The sequence below is a fragment of the Oculina patagonica genome, chromosome 5, assembly GCF_052425735.1.
Source record: "Oculina patagonica isolate OP01 chromosome 5, crgOcupat, whole genome shotgun sequence".
Lineage (NCBI taxonomy): Eukaryota > Metazoa > Cnidaria > Anthozoa > Scleractinia > Oculinidae > Oculina > Oculina patagonica.
In genome coordinates, this window is record NC_135762.1 from 32,839,607 (window position 1) to 32,857,679 (window position 18,073).

Here is an 18,073-nt window from a genome sequence, read left to right on the forward strand (position 1 = left end):
AGCGTCTGTCTTGGCCGTCGCATAATTGTGATACTTATAACCCAGTACCAGCCAGTTTTGAGGCTGATGTCACCTTAATCTTGTGTGTAAAAGTTAGAACGATCGTGTATAAACATCAATAATTAGCAGTCAATAAAGATGGATATTTTTCAGTCGAATTTTTGAAAATATCAAACAAATGACGTAATTTTAAATTGCGAAAAATTTGTCGATTTGTTTTGCATTTTTTTTAATGCTTCAGCTAGAACAGGATATTGCAAAGGTTTGTGCCAAATTTCAACGTGTTCCTTCTCCTTCCGAAAATCGCTTACAGCTTAAAGAAATCGCGTTTGATTGCCACAAAATCTATGATTTTATATAATTTAAGATTATTCTATCAGATTCTCAAAAATCTAAGCAATCGCTTAACGTTTTCCTGTTTTAAAACGCGCTTATTAAAGGGAACTGTCAGCCTCATAAATTCCCGCGGGCCACCTTAAGATATACGTATATTTTGTACATAACGGCATTCCTTGTTCCAGTAGTCAAATTCCATGATAAGATGGTATGCAAAAAAGGCACACAGGCATTATCCAGTTCTGTGCGGATAAACGGTTACCGACATTTGTGATTTGTTTGGTTGTGTTTACAAAATAAGGAGCATTTTGTGCGTTATCAATATGAATCAGAGAAATTTTTATTTTTTTGTTCCATGTTATATGCATATTCATTTTTTCCCGCGGATATTTATCGAGGAAATCTGTATTATCCACTGGATAATAATTATTTTATCGATGCAAGTCCCTAGAATAAAAGACCTTTGACGCCAGCTTTGCTTGAATAGGATACTACGAAGGGTTGAGAAGACTAGAACTCAACAATACAAATGATTTGGAAAAAATTGGCCACGCAGGTGACAGTTTTAATTGAATCAATTATCTCAAAGTCATAACAAAATATAGAAAATCTGAACATATTTAACGATAATGTAAACGTGGGGCGCCACAAAACGCACCCACACAAATTAAACGAACAGAACTGAATAAGCATGAGTAAGAAATGATTGATAGTGAGTGAACCCGTTCGTCAGCGATAAGGGGTGGTGGAGTGCAATGGCGAGGAATAAAAGGACGAAATAAGCGATTTTTTTCCTGCTTTTACAATAGCAAACTCCGTCCTAAAATCTTATTGTTTTAACTTTGTACCTGGTACGAAAGCTCCCAGCGGGTTATCAGATGAACATGCCTCGAAATAAACACCATTATGTCTAGACATAATGCTTGGTTATTTAACATATATTATTGCTGCTTTAATAAACGTTACTCTGGGGTAGTTGTTCCCTGTAGTCTTTATTTTAGTTTTCACAAAGCCTTTAGCCAAATTTCACATTTGGTTTATCCGCATTTTGCTTTAGAAAATATAAAGAAAACAAGACAGGTAATAGTGGTTAAATGAACGTGTTGCATCGAGCATCGAGTGATGGTAAAATTTTTTTACCATCACTCGATGCTTTCAACCGATATGTAGTAGACGCCAACCTTAAATAATATTTCGTTTTAAAAACATGTAAAAAGTGTTTGCCTTAATCCAGTTATGTACATTTTGATTTCAGATGTTAAGACATGGTGAGGGCGGGGGAGAAATGCTTTGGTAAATAGGAATCTTATGATGTACAAACATATTTTAACAACTTCTTTTTAAATTTTATTCACTCATGCTATTTTGGTCATTCAGTTTACTTCATATCTGAAGTCATTAACTGCGATATCTGAACACTTTATCTGTTCAATTTTCCACTGATTTCTATTTCTAATTCCTGCCTCCTTGACGACATAATTTAGTGTTACGATCACTACTGCACAATAAAATACAATTACGTGGCGTTTTATTGAAATCCCCTATTAAATCGCGTTTCTTCTTTTCCATTTCCTATGTAGATATCTACTTAGGACGTTTTGATGTTATTGAACTTAAAACAATCACAACACAGGTCTACAGTAGCTGAAAACGCCTCTAAAGTATCGTTTAAACTGAAATATAATATGATATCTATAAAAAACAACCAATCTTCGGGATCTTTGTTGCAGAAACTGTATCTATTTGCAAGGTCTATAGAATATGGATTTTCCTTAAAATTTATTACTCTGGTAGCATTCAGTGCTCCAGTAAGTAGCCGACTTCTTATGTGGAAATGCCATTGCAAAAAAGGCACACAGCAATATCCAGTTCTGTGCGAATAAACTATTCCCCACGTTTATGATTTGGTTGGTTGTCTGTACAAAATAAGGACGCATTTTGTTTTTTTACACATTTTTTTCTACACATTTTTAATGTTCCATTTTATATGTCTATTCATATTTTTTTTTTCACGCGGACGTTTATCGAGGAAATCTGCAATATTGACTATGTTTGTTCAGAGGGTCGATGACGCAAGGAAGGAGATAAGCGCAAATAAAACACTACTGGATAGTGTTTTATTCGACATATATTATCACTGCTATAAAAAAAACACAACTCTGGGGTTGTTATTTAGTTAACATTATTAATAAGCATTAAGCCAATTTTTTTTTTCGCCTTTAGAAAATATTCAAGAGAACAGAACAGGAATATCGTTTAAATGAACGTGTTTTTCTTAAAAAAAGAATTTATATTTGCCATCACTCGATTCTTCCAACCGATACAGAACAACGTTACGTCAACATGAAATAATATTTGGTTTTCAAAGTGATTGTTTTAATGCAGGTTTGTTTATATCAATAACCAGGGAAAAATTCCAGGTAAATAACAGACAAGCGACAGGAACTAACAGAGAACAGCTTTGATAGCATTGATCTACAGGTTGATATTTGATCTATGAACGTTGGAGATGGTGTGGGTGGGACAGATATGCTGTGCTAAATAAGAAACTTGTCATGTTCAAACATCTATCAATGACTTCTTTTGAATTCACTTATTCTATTTTAGCTTTTAAGTTTACTTTTTATTTTGAATCATCTATTGCAATATCTGCATACATTATCAGTCCAATTTTCCATTCATTATTTTTTTTATTCCTGCCTCCTTTTCGACATAATGTTCATCTTTTCCTGAAGTTAATAACTGCTGAAATAGTGATTGCTATCACACAGTTAACATCTTTGCTGAAAAAAATATTATTACAACGTGATGTCGACTGAGATCCCTTCACATCACCTGTTTGTGCAATGCCATCAGGTGCACCACTTCAAATTTAGTTTGCAATTTGTCGCCTTTTATCTGCAGCAGATGCGTTTGAATAAGATTTTCAGATCACTTCTCAAGGCTATTCCAATTTACTGAATGTGTTTAGACAGGATTCAAACATCTCAAACAAAGAGTTAAGAGAAAAAACAAAGTGAAGATATCTTTAGCAGGTGAGTTAACAATTGTGGTCAATAAATTCTCAGGCATTTCGTCGTTTTCATCACACTACTTCGGTGCCGTAAAGAAGAAACATGGAGTGGCTGTACCTTCTTGTTCTGTGCGGAGTGGCGCTCGCCCAAAGTCCTGAAGGTAAGCTTTTCTTTAGCAAGTTTCAAAGCTAACGGCCTTGATTCGATACAAAACAAATCAGTTCAGTGACATTCTTTACCTTCATGTTATCGTGTTTCCTGTGGAATTTTATATTAATATTGAAAACACGATAAATTATGTTGCACATTTGAATTGAAAAGGCATGCCCCCAGAAAATTGTCTAACTAAGGATTATTATCCCAGTTAAACATATTTTGTTTTGAATTTATGGTTAAAGTCTAGACGAGGCAAGAGCCTCGTCTGGCTTTTTGCTCGCTACTGTCCTGCGTTGGATTATTAATACATGCATTGATTGATTTTTTTCCCTTTGACTCAAGAAAATACTGGTGTTGATAACCCGGATTTGTTTGAGGGAGACGTAATCCTAAACGCTGATCAACGCATGGCGATTGAGATGGGACTGAACATAGATAATCCGTTTGGTAGAGGTGCACAGAAAGGCAAAGAATGGCCCAAGGGAGTGATGATATTTGCCGTTGACCCGGCTTTATGTAAGTTCATAGGAGGCATAACACTAGCCATATATTAAGGTCAGGGTCATTTGATTAAGGTCATTCGATACTTTTGAAGCTAAACATATGTATGTTTTTGAAGATATATCTCCAATTCTGCTAGTTGTTATACTGGTCAATTAATAACACTTTGTTCTTTGGTCGTAGCTCGAAAACATTTGGCTATGAATGTCACACTTTAACGTATTAAATAATCAATTTTAAATTAATTGCGATTGTTTTGCTCTTTTAAGCTCGTAATCGTCGAGCCATGGGGGCCATTCGAGCAGGAATGCGGGAGTGGACGAAAAAAACTTGCATCCGCTTCAAGGAAAGGAAACGCGAAAGCGCTTATGCATACTTCAAACCTGGCTCAGGGTAAGCAATTTCTTAAAAGTCTTTACTCTTTTAGTTACAGCACACATAAAATGAGGACAATCTCAATACCTGTATATATTCCTGACAGAGGTTGAAGGTTCAGTCTACACCTTTCCAAAAGTGATAGGCAGGGTATATCTTAGAACGGTTTTAATCTGAGTGTCGTAAAACAAAAACCAAAGAAATCATACTCTGTCCAATCACAAAGTACGCCTGACAATCCAGTGAGCCGATTAAAACTCGAAGCAAATACATGTAGCCGGTGAGCAGCGCGGGAACACGTGGGTGATTAAGTCACGATTGGTTTTGGTTTTAGTTTTGATTGGACGAGAAAGTGGCGCGAGTTTTTCAAACTAATCACAAAGCTTAGTAATGCAAAACCAAAGCAAATCCGAATTACTTTCGACACTCGAATGAAAATTGATTTAACAATAAAAATGTTACAAAAGCACGCCATAAGATAATCCGAACTAGTCTCATTGAATTTTACATTTCTAAACTAAAAAAATTATCTGTAAGTCATTAGTTGTTTATCTTATAAAACGACTAAGTCTAAGATCAAACAATGACCATGTGGGTTGAGTGTTTTGTTGACTCTCGTGCCTTCTCCGAGGGTTTTCCCGCCTTCTCTGGTTTATCTCTCTCCACAAAAACAAACGCTCCAAATCATCGAGGCACGTAAACTTTCTAACAGGCTCCTGAAAGCTCTTCCGTGTTACATTGGTAGTAAATTACATGTACAGTTTTACCAAATAACATTTCTACGTAAGGTGTTCATCATTTGTGGGAAGGCAAGGAAACCGCCAAGATATCACACTTGCATCAGGATGTTGGACTAAGGGAATTGTAGCACACGAAATTGGTAAGTGTAAAGGCTGGATAAATTAATCTCGTTCCTTCTTTGAATAGAAACATTCAATATGAATAGCAGCTTTTCCGTAAGCTCATAGACTAAGAAAGCCTCGTAGGGAGAGACCAAGCGTTGAGTGTGCAGAAGTTCCAAATCGACTTTTCTTCGTGTTTTGTTAAAAGGCTATCCTCTAGTGAAAGAAAAGTAGTTTTTGTTTTGTAAGAAAGTGTCCAAACTTCCCTTGCAGATTTGCTTGTGATCGCGACGGAAGCTAATAAGGTTATGATAACAAATTTCGGGTTTGAAATTTGGCAAAACTAACCAACTCACCAAAGAGCTATACTTGGATAAAAACTAAGAGAAACCATTTTTTAACTTCGTTTACGAAATTAATATATCGCCCGGCTTTTCGTGACCGTTGTTTATGGGAACCACCTCATTTTTTCAGGACACGCTTTGGGCTTCTGGCACGAACAGTCTCGTCCCGACAGGAACAAGTACGTCAGGATTCTTTTTCAAAACATCCAAGACAGTAAGTACAACAACCATATTTCATCTTTATTGTTCACCAATAAATTTCCTTCGGCACACCATTTTAAAACTTGAATTATTTTAACTTCTAATAATGAAAGCCTAGCAAGCAGAAATTTAACGAACGGAAGAAAACCAAAGAAGAAACCCACTAAATGCAGATCAAAAAAAAAAATTAATTCATGCGTATAGCCGGATGAACACTTTTGAGCACCATATTTTAGCCAATCATATTGCAGCATTTGCATTAGTTCACTAGTATAACGAACCTAGTTCTCGTAGTTATCTTGTTTTTTCGATTGTTTGAATTTTTAGATGCCAAGTTCAACTTCAACATTGTTAGGAGTATTGACTCCCTTGGTTTCGGCTATGATTACGGGAGTGTGATGCATTACGGACCCAAGTTTTTCAGCAAGAACGGGAAACCAACAATCGTTAAAAAGCGAAAAGGGGTAAGGTGCTGTTAGCCATCAGGCTAGTATCTAGACATTTTTGAAACCAACCCCCAAGTCCATCGCCAGGAAGATAGCGTTTTTATGTTCTAAAAACTGATAAACTACCTTCGCACTTCAAGATACCCGTTTTTCACAAGGACGTGTAATTGACTAGAACATTGATTTGGTTTTTGATTTAAATATAAAAGAAATTGATGTGGGTTTTCTATTACGGTGTCATAGACTGAAAAGCTGTGACTCCCACTCGAATTTTAGTTTTGAATATTTACATCAAAAACCCACATTTGCAGAAGTTTTCAATTTAACGTTTGATATTAAGCTCACTGTATCACTCAGTAAAGCTTATGCATGGTAACGTTTTGAGTGACAGCTAAATGCTATTTATATTCAATGATTAAGCCACCTTTTGCAACAATAAGGTCTTATCACGACGACAGAACATATTGTTAACACACTCGCAAGAGATCCATGGTTGTTCTTAAAGCCAATCAAATTCTGGTAATGGATCAACGTACGCTCCAGTTTTAAACAATTTTGAATATCGATTCGCTTCATTTTTGTTTTACTTTTGCAGCCTAACATTGGTCAGCGAAATGGTCTCAGCACAGGAGATGCAAAACAGATGAACGCGAAGTACAAAAAAGAATGTAAAAAACAAGGGTAATAAAATACCTTTGTGCAAGGTAACGTCTGCGTTTATCAATTTATTGTTTCATTTGGTTCTGTTCTATTCAATGTAAACCTTCATATGTTATGCCGGACACATCGAGCTTTTGTAAAACCTGCCAGGTTTCTGGATGTCCTCGAGCGAGCGAAACCAGGAGTTCCAGTGAAAAATCAATCAGCACGGTCTTTTCAGCTGAAAATTCTTCGGAAAAATTAAAACACTCTCAGAGTTATTTCTCTATTCTTGTTTTAACGAAAGGCTGAAAATATTACTGTTGAGAACCATTTTGCTTTTTTGCAATATTACCAAATTGTAGCAGAATATAAGAGCAGAGTGTGACGGTGGATTTAATGTTTGAAAAAAAAAAAAAATGTGCTGTGGTTTACGTGTCTTTGAACGTGCTTAAAAATGTGCTTTTTAGACATGACTGAGTTTTGCATTTCAGCACAATTGTTGAGATTTGCTCAGCGTTAAATGTAAAATTTTGGCATTAAGGAAAATTGCTTACAAAAAAAACAAATAACTAAAATAAAAAATTTCACTGCGGCAGATGTGAATATTAAAGGATGAATGTGCATTCAATAATCTTATTGTCTACTGATAATTGCCTTTATTTATTCTTGCAGGTCATTTGCATCTGGATTGGCGTGGTTTTAAACGATTTAGAAAACTAGGCTTAAATGGAATAAATGTAAACCACTTTGAAGCGAATAAAAGCATTATTAACTGTTTATCTATGTTTATCTTGCTATTTTATAAAACTTTGAAACCAAACACTATTTTTAAGGAACCATCATAAAAGCATATCAATACCATAGGCCAGAAGTCTAAATAGTGGAACAATAACCTTAAAATAAGCATGGCCAGACTAAAAGGGACAGAACTGATGTCATTCAACACACAAAATGGATTCATAAACAGGGTGATTTTTGGGGATATCAAAGCAACCTTCTCCACAAAATTCTCTCTGTTAATTCACAGAAAAAGAGGAATTATTTTTCAATCTCGATTCTTAAAAAATACGTTTATATGTTAGTCGCCGACTGGGAGATCGGCATAGTAAGGAACTGTGACCTAGGTCTTGAAAATACTGACCGAGGCCGCAGGCTGATGGCAGCGTTTTCAAGGCCGAGGCCACAGTTTCTAACTATACGGACCGACCCTAAGCTAGTAAATAGCTTCACCAGCTTATCTACCTTAACCCTCGGCTGTACAAGCAAACGAACACCCCCCAACATCGTAAGAGGGGGGGGGGGGGAGACTTAGTAGAAAGCCCTTAGCTAACTCTACAAGATGACATCATTTTTGTTGGCTGTGACGTCATACGTCATGACGTCATCACGAGACGTCATAAGAGCCGCCGTCTTGAATCCGCCATCTTGGATTTCAATATTTCCTTAGAAAGTCAGAAAATACCAAAATTGGATGTAAAATCATGCCAGAATACTAACGGAATGTAAAAATAAACAGATCTCACAATTCTGTTTCAAAATACTGGAAAAATAAGAAAAAATTTAAAATTGACGATTTTTGGCCAGACCGGCCTGTATTTATGACTTTGCCATGTTAACGTCAAATATCATGGACACATGGTTGACATATCAAAATTTCCTCAAGGGATGAATGAACAGCTGCTGAAAGTTTCAGCAGTGTAGAGTAAATCCTCTTTTAAAATTTTCAAAAAAACCTCATGGGGGGTGGCATCCACCCCCCCCCCCCTCCGCCCCTTGTATTTCCGAGAGTTAATGTGTTTGGTAAAATAAATGATAAGTCCATCGCTAAACTACGGCAGGAGTGAATTAACAGCAATAAATTCGCTAAAATGAACAGAACTCACGGAAAAGTCCATTAGAAAAAAGAAAACGAAAAAAGCAACTAAAATATAAAGACACGAAAAAAGTGAAAAAATATTATTGAGACACTAAAGAAACACTGTAGCTCCATTTCCGGTGAGGGTAAAGGGCGGAATGAGTTTGCGGAATGGCATGTGGCATGACTTGCGGAATGGCATAATTATGCGGAATGTAATTTACGCGGAATGACTCATTGACATAAATTTTACTGAAAAGCGCGCCAATTTTTAAAGAGCAGCCGCTTTATTAAATACTGCGGGCTTAATGATGACAATCGATTGAAGATAGCATAGAGTCGTGTGATGTTCTTCACGGATTCTGCGAAAAATATTTCGGCGGCCAGTGTTTCTCCAATGCTAAGGATTTCCCATTCTGTGGACGGTTTATCGCTTTTAGTCAAAAGATAAAAACAGCGACGGAAAAGCATCCGACCGTAGATCTTTCAGATCTTTATCGCGAACCGAAAAATGCCTCGGATACATCTTTGTATTAATATTCATGTAGCGGTTATTGGTATAAGTTAAACAAAACATCGACACAGAAAGTCCAGTTTTGGCGGATGTCATCTCAGCCTCAGTAAGTAGAGGGTACAAAGCAGAGCGATTACGAACACTACGGCATATTTGTTTCATTAGAAGTCTACTAGCCCTGCTCTTCGTTAGTCTCCTTCGCAGCCGCTCGGGCTGAAATGACGCAACGCTCCCGGTTCAGCTCGAGTGCCGGGCTGCGAAGGAGACTAGCTTTTCGACTCCCATTATGAAGACTATATAAACTCAGTGGAAGACTTGAACATTAACTTAAAAAAGCGGCAACCGACCGCCGATCGAGTAGAGCGAAACTTTCATATAGTGACTATAGTCACTGCACGGTAAAAACAAGCTATCGTATTTCAAATCTAGCTCGCATTGCAGATTTACCGATAAGGCAGATAAGGAATCCGGCGAGTAATTATCACTGCCTACTTGTTGTGAATTGGCTTTCTCTTAGGAAAAGAAAATCATTCGCTTAACATACATTTTATTTTACCGCAAAGATCACGAGACGCACATCGATAAAATCCACTGCGGTGTAAATAGTGTCGCACCAGCGGAGAAGCCGTGTCACGATCTTTTCATCGCTGTAATAAAAAGCTAAAAATATACCAAAAGTAGTTGTCTTCAATGAAACCACTAGCTTTTTCCCACCCCTAGCAAGTTTTGATTTAGAAAGAAACGATTCCTGGAACAAGGCAGTGACACGGTCACACATTATTTCGCGGGAGGCCTATGACTAACAACACGTCACTTGCTTTCATTTATTTAAGGTGGCTCGATACAGTTTTTTCTGGGCCATACCTACAATATGCAATTGGCCTTTAAGCGATCTTCCCTGACTCGGATCGATATGAAAACTACACCTTATATTGGTTTAAGACTGAAGTTTACTTTGATATATATTTTAAGGTAATCGATATTTCCATGGCAACGATAAACAGAAAACCGCCAAATCAGTAAAACCTGATTTTTGCGTGAATCAGATTTAAGAATACCTTAAATCAGTTTATTTCACTGGAAATGGAAGGTTGTTGTTCTTTTAAGGCCCTTGTTCGTGGAGCTCTTGACAACCTCGTTATACAGTTAATATAGTAAAGAAGTAAATGGTTTGAACCCAGTATCAGGTCGTAAAGTGTGATCGTCCGGTTGAGAGTTGCTCTGAAAACTCTAACCTGCGATCAGGCTTTCTCCGCCGCGAGAAAAATAACTTCTGATCGCAGGTTATGAAAACTCCTGGATAGGGAATATTTTTTGAGGTTCTCGGTCCATAAGTAGGGTATCATTTTGGCAATGTGTTCCGGGTGTGATCCTTAGATAGGGTACCTAAATTCTATCAGCTAAAATAAACGCCCAGCTAAACGAAAAAAGGTATCTTAAAACTGAACTTTTTGTTCAAGTATTAGTAAAGAGATTTTATAAAGATTTGCGTTTTGCCGTGTGCGGTTAGCCGTTATTTGTGTCGGCAAGGAACGCTTTTCCTCCCCTTGAATAGATTGTTATTTTTCGGTTTTGGGCCTTAACGAAGTTTTCAAGAGCTGCCTTGAAAACACCAAACAAATAGCTAGCTTCTGAAGTTTGGTTTTTCACGGGAAAGAGTCATGTTAGAGTTAACTAAATTAATACTGGGACTTGTGACTGCTGATGTCCTTCTCACACGACAGTAGAATCAAAACCGCAAACTCCACGAACAAGGGCCTTAAAAGAACAACAACCTTCCATTTCCAGTGAAATAAACTGAACTTTGAAAAAATGTTCACGCGCTGCCTTTAAGCAAACAGACGGTGCCAATAACTAGCACGACCAAGGTTTTGTTTACTTAGGAAGCCACTAAATTAAATTTGGCGATTTTTTCACACGCCGAATTGCCATAGCAATTTGCTTATCCTTTTTAGCAAAGAGTTTTAGCACTGAGTTTTTTTTTTTAACATGTTTTAATTTCGTTTAAACTTCAAATTAGTTATTGTTGAATTTAGACATCATGAATTCGACAGCATGTTCAAAACGGCACCCCAAGAAAGTACTTTGTTACAGGTTGACGAATGACCACCCGAAGCCACAGGTCACCCAGATTTACCGTAGGGCGAAAAAAATTGCGATGCAATGTTTTTATTAAGTTGCCACTCGATTACGAAAAAAAAATCAAAACTTATCGTTACTTCTATCATTAACCATTTATACAGGACATGCGATATTTGGTTAGGTATCTTTGTGAAAAAAAATAAAACTTTGCTAACCAACCAACCAAGAACCCCCCGGCCCCCACCCCCTCACCCCCCAAAAAACATAGACGCGAGTTTTTCTCTTCGTTTTCGGTTCTACAGTAAAAAAGGGAATAACTACTTAAAAACTCTACTTGTTTAGTAAAGATTTATATCCTCCTTCCACCCCCGGTATTACAACCAACCCCGCGCGAGCAACAGAATTCGCGAACAGTTGCATTACACTGTACCAAACGCTTGTCAACTGACAGTACGTGTGCTTTATCTTGTCTGCCTAAAGATATCACTGTACTTGTTGTTGTTGTTGTTGTTGTTGTTGCTGGCTAGAGTACGTACTTGTCATAAAGTATTAAATCAAGCATTTCCGCATATTCAACCTTTCCCACACTCACCTACCACCCCCTAAAAAAATGTCCATGACACAGTATTGCGTGACGAACAGACGGCCCATTACAAGATGGGACTGTAAGCTACTGTAAGCTACTGTAAGCGCCGACATCATGCCGTTTAGCGATCAGATGTTATTTTTTTGTGTACTATTAACGAGGCAATACTAACAATCGGCGTATGCCGTCGAAGAAGATGCAGTGGTGACGAGAAGCGCCGAAAGTTGATCACAGATTGGATTTCGACCACTAAATATGACATACTTGCACAAACGAAGCTCAAATTACTACGGATGCTTAGAGCCGGAATCGTGCTTAAAAGACCTTCGAACCTGCTTTTTACAGCAGATTAAGGTTAGAATATTTCATAATGTTTTTGTGTGTGATTATTTTGACCCACAATGGGTTAAGACTTGTGCACGGGTTGAAATATTCATGTCATTCATGCCTGACCCGTAACTTCAAAGTTGACCGCGGAAGGAAAACGAAGCTCAGATGCGACGAATGATAAGAGCCGTAATCATGCTAAAATGGCCTTCGAACCTACCTTTTACAGCAGATAAAGGTTAGAAAATTACATATTTTTTTCATATGCTTAATTTGGTCTTAAATGGGTTAGGACTTGGAACACGGAACAAAAATTATTTCTGACCCGTAACTTCAAAGTTGACCGCGGAAGGTCAAATATTTGCATATTTAACCGAATTCGAAAAGATCTCACGTTGCTTTTAATCATTTGCCCGGAGAAATTTTTACAGGGATTTATACACCATTCTTCTAACATTCAACCACCAGAAGCTTAAACGATTTGAAGGTTTCGCACATGGTGAAAATTAATTTTATTTACCAAGTACTTTTACGGCAGTGAATTGTATGCCTTCGAAATAAAATTATTTTGTCTACAAAGAACAACGCAATATTTCCCAAAATCATTTCAGTAGATGTTTAGAGATTGCTAACTATGGTTTGAGTGTTTAAAAGACGGTAGAGTGATTTGTTTTTGCACGCGAGGCTCTCAAACTCGTGCAAAAATCATGAATAATTTAGCGCCTCAAATGACGATTTTAACGGATTTTTGTTATTTGCATTTTTCTTTAAAATAAAAGGATATTCAATCGAAAGAACTATACAGTGATTTAAGTTATACCCTAGCCTATCTAACATAAAAGTATGAAAGAAATCGAAGTTCCATCCTCTTGCCACAAGATGTTGGATTCTAAGCGACCGGCATTCTTAAATGCATTGTCTTTTTAAAAACTTCTCTTCAAATGGGTTGAACTTGACAGTTGTGTGTCTTGCCTTGAAGTACGTAGCTTTAGAACGAATATCGTTCTGTATTTTGAGGCAAATAGACGAGAGTTTTCATTCATGTTAACAGAACTACTCACACTGTACTCAGCCAACGCCAGCTAGTCGATAATTCAAGTCCTCGGAAGCGTCACGGCAAATAGCGAAAATAGTTTCTCTGCTTCTGTTCGGCGTAAATCGGTGATTTGAACGGTGAAATGATCTTTACAACGATGTTCTATGGAAGTTTCCTCGTCCATACTGCTCAGTCCTTGATTGTTTGAGCCAGCAGTATTTAACAAGGCGGCTTCTCTTTTAAAATTTGGCGCGCTTTTTAGTATAATTTATGTCAATGAATCATTCCGCGTAAATTACATTCCGCATAATTATGCCATTCCACAACTCATGCCACATACCATTCCGCAAACTCATTCCGCCTTTTACCCTCACCGCTTCATTTCAGCTTTTTTTTATTCTTATCCTTATTCTTGTCACAACAAAAATTATTCTACAAAATTGACCATGTTGCGCGAAAGGTGTTTACAGCAATTATAAAGTCTCCCATATCTCATTTGAAAGGGCACAAAAATATGCTTTCTACTGTACACATAGTCTGTTGCGGATGTTGATCGGACGCGATTGTAAACTAAAGCCCACGATGTTCGTTTAATCAGCTGAGAACGTCACGATAGGAAATACTGTCTTTAAGAGTCGTATATTTACACACAGAAAACTATTTTGTTTGCTTTTTCCACCGATCGACAATCAGATGCAAAATAATCAAACGCACCATATATTTTTACCACAGCTTTAACAAGTCTGAGTCCATATAAACCGAAGACTTTATGTTCCTTTTCCAAACTGAAAGGGGCATTGGATTAAATTTTAGTGCGACCTCGCGTATACAGCTAAAACGATAATTTTGTTTTTCATTTACAAAACCGTGGGTTATAGAATGTGCAGAAAATTTAATTGTTTTCTATTGTCTCTTGTTCGACTCTTATTTGGGCTTGAAACAAGCAAATAGTTCGCTGTATTATAACTATTATTACAGTGTCGTGATTTCTTAGCTTATTTAACAAACATCGATCGTGGAATCTCAAATACTCGGTGCTCGGTGTTTATTTCAACCATCAGTAGGATTTGGCTTAGTAGGCAAAATTTTAATTTACTCGCACATATCAAATACAGCCACTAGTTCTTAAAGTTTACGGCGCGATTTTTTTAAACTGAACTCATACGCTCGGCGGCAACAAAATATTCAAAATGATAGTAGGCCTTATCACGGTTTTCGACGCCATCTTGAAGAGTAGGCAAAGCGGGTAGAAATTACAGTGTTTGTATGGGAATCCGACGGCAAATGTGTTTTACAAAAATTGAATTCTGGACAACTTATGAATTTTAAAGTTAAGATACTAGTCAAAAATTTTTAATGGCCGAGTTTGAAGGATGTAGCTGGGCTAGAAAGCGTTCAGTTACGTTTTTAATTTTCCCATACATTTGTCTGTATTTTTTCCGCATGATTGACGCTGTTAGCGGGAAAAATTATTTAACTTGCAAGGAGTATACCCACTGCATAGACATTCAATCGCTGCTTACAGAATACTGGTTGCTCAGTAGTTTTATAAAGTTCAATTAATGCAAAATTTCACTTTTGTAAGTATGATTTTGGTTTGGGAGGAAAAATATGTGAGAATGGTGAAACAAAAAGATCAATCATCACCATCGCTTGATGCTTTTAATCGATACTGAGCAGCCTTACGCAATAGACGTCAACCTAAAATAATATTTCGTTTTAAAAAGTGTTTTTTTTTTCATGCAGTTATGTACATATCAATAACCAGAGAAACAATCCAGGTAAATTACAAAGAACTGCTACCGCTACTTACAGAAAACAGCTTTGATAGCATTGCTCTACAGGTTTAATTTTGATATTAGATGTTTGAACATGGCGAGTGCGGGGGAGAAACCGCTGTGGTAAATAAGAATCTTATGATGTACAAACATCTTTTAACGACTTCCTTTGAATTCACTCATACTACATATTTTGGTTATTAAAGTTTACTTAAAATTTTGAATCATTTATTGCAATATCAGCATACATTGTCTGTATCCAATCTTTATTCAAATTCTATTTCTAACTCCTGCTTCTTTGACGACATAGTTTACATTGATTTCTAAAGTTTATATTTGCTTGTAGTGTTTGCCATGTTATAGAACAAGCCTAAGACGACACCAAACGCACCATATTGTAAAAAATTATTTTGAGTTTAACTACAGTTTTCTAGGTTGATGTTCCAAATTCGTATCCATCGAAGACTTTTAACATTTAAAGAAACATTTAAAAATGTTTCTTTTTCAAAGTGGTAGAGCATTTGATTGTATTTTTGCGTGGTTTTGCTTAGAGGACGGAAAAAACGATTAAACTGTTTGTCAGTTCCAAAACTCGAAGAAATTAAAACTGTTTTGTATTGTTCTTTCATTTGGGCTTTAAAAAAGCAAATACTGAAAAACCCTTTCAGACGATAAAACATATAACTCCTGTAAAGCAGTATTATTATGATCTCAATTACGTGATTGCTTAAACGGCTTTTTTAAACATCGAGGGATGAAAATATCACATATGACCATATATATTTCGTGTGTGTGTATTATGCCATTCCTCGTTCTACCAGATACCGTTTTTCTGTTTCTTTTTCCCTTTTCTACGATTGATATTTAAGGGAACAGGACAGGTAATAACGGTAACATGAACGTGTCTCCTAAAAGTCACTATCACCCGATGCTTTCAACAGATACTGAACAGCCTTAGGCAGTAGACGTCAACCTGTAACAATATTTCGTTTTCAAAAGTGTTTGCTATAATCCAGCTCTGTACATATCAATAACCAGAGAAACATTCCAGGTAAATAACAGACATACCGCTACTTACAGAAAACAGCTTTGATAGCATTGCTCTACAGGTTTAATTTTGATATAAGATGTTTGAACATGGTGGGGGCGGGGGAGAAAACCGCTGTGGTAAATAAGAATCTTATGATGTACAAACATCTTTTAACGACTTCCTTTGAATTCACTCATACTATATATTTTGGCTATTAAAGTTTACTTAAAATTGTGAATTATTTTTTGCAATATCAGCATACATTACCTGTATCCAATTTTTATTCAAATTCTATTTCTAACTCCTGCTTCTTTAACGACATGGCTTTCATTGATACCGATTTTTAAAGTTTATATTTGCTTGTAGTGTTTGCCATGCTATAGATGCAAGCCCTAGACGATCGACATTTACATTTAAAAATATCAAACGTACCCGGCATATTGTAAAAAAAATATTTCGAGTTTAGCAACAGTTTTCTAGGTTGATGTTCCAAATTCATATACATCGAAGACTTAAATGTTTCTTTTTTAAAGTGGCAGGAGCATTTGATTGTATTTTTGCGTGGATTCGCTCAGAGGACGGAAAAAACGATTAAACTGTTTGTCAGTTCCAAAACTCGGAGAAATTTAAAAATGTTTTGTATTGTTCTTCTATTGGGGCCTTAAAAAAAGCGCAAATAAAACCCTTTCAGACGTTAACCATATAACTCCTGTAAAGCAGTATTATTATGATCTCAATGTCGTGATTGTTTAAACGGCTTTTTCAAACATAGAGGGATGTAAATATATAAATGACAATATATTTCATGTGTGTGCTTAATGTGTGTGCATTATGCCATTTCTCATTCTACCAGATACCGTTTTTCTGTTTCTTTTTTTCCTTTTCTATGATTGATGTCCTCTGATATATCGTGCTGTAATCTTCTAAAAAGAATACCCTATTTTAGACTCCAAAAGGCAGGTTTTTGGCCGAAACAGCCGCCTAACTGAAGAAACTATAACAACTACAAAGTGGGCACAATAACTGTATAGCTGAGATAGTGAAAACGTCCCACCCTATTTTTTTTAAACGCCCTTTTTATACTGGAAACCGGGTGAACAACTGCTGTGTTAGACAGAAATGTCTCTGGCGCGAAAAATATCAATTTCAAGAAACTCGCTGAAGGATTTAGTATTTGGTATTTGTTTTTTGTAAGAATTGACATATGAAACTCAACGTAAATGAAATCGTATCATCGGGAAGGTAAAAGAAATAAACAAAGAAGAGTTGCGATTTGTGTCCATGTCTGTTAGTTTATTGATCTGAATTTTATTAGTTGCGCTCTCTTTTTCTGTTTAGAAAGTTAAATTTAATGCTAAGAATTCTACATAGCTCGTAGAAATGCTGTTGGACTTTTATAACCACACCGCAGGTGCCTGAAAACGCCTCTAAAACATTGTTTAAGCTGAATTAAATAATACAATAAAACAATAAACCAGTCTTTGCCACAAAAAACTGTTTTTATTGCCACAAAAAACTGTTTTTAATTGCAAGGGCTTTAATGGACTATGAATTTTTCTGAAGATTTCATGCATTACTGCATCCGATCTTTCTTTAGCGACTTGCAGTACGGTAATGGCATAGTAGAACAGACGCACGGGCAATATCAAGATTAGTAAGTTGCGCAGTAGTGAACCTGATGGCCTTAGTAGGGTTGATCCGTGTGCATCATATATCTCGACACACCCTAACTGTACTGTATATCATGTAACTGGTCGTTGCCATTTTAAATGTTACTACACTGAGGAACGTTACGTAAAGGTCGAAAGGCCTTTGAAGTTTAATAAAATCGTAGCTTTATGGCGATACACAATTTGCTCTTTTTAGTATATTAAATATCCAGTTTTGTACAAATAAGCAATTACCGATTTTTCGGTTTTGGTTGGTTGTGTTGACAAAAAGGGAGCATTTCGTGCATTATAAATATGAATTAGATACATTTTTAATGTTCCATGTTATATGCATATTC

The 18,073-nt window shown here is 36.5% G+C and overlaps 1 protein-coding gene across 2 annotated transcripts in view; it reads left to right on the plus strand.

Annotated features, from left to right (window-relative positions):
• The first annotated feature begins 3,389 nt into the window (after positions 1-3,389).
• Positions 3,390-18,073, plus strand: part of LOC144653787 (zinc metalloproteinase nas-15-like) — a 45,246-nt gene continuing 30,562 nt past the window's right edge. The window contains exons 1-8 of one of the 2 annotated variants that reach the window (XR_013570824.1): positions 3,390-3,510; positions 3,849-4,022; positions 4,277-4,400; positions 5,171-5,262; positions 5,699-5,782; positions 6,097-6,233; positions 6,811-6,919; positions 7,530-7,606. Coding sequence is in view for 1 of the 2 variants with exons in the window: in XM_078513886.1 (XP_078370012.1) it covers positions 3,453-3,510; positions 3,849-4,022; positions 4,277-4,400; positions 5,171-5,262; positions 5,699-5,782; positions 6,097-6,233; positions 6,811-6,900 (759 nt within the window). In the remaining variant the exon portion in view is untranslated. Of the gene's footprint in view, positions 3,511-3,848; positions 4,023-4,276; positions 4,401-5,170; positions 5,263-5,698; positions 5,783-6,096; positions 6,234-6,810; positions 6,920-7,529; positions 7,635-18,073 lie in introns of those variants that run through there. The other variant, XM_078513886.1, reaches the window with a different exon arrangement.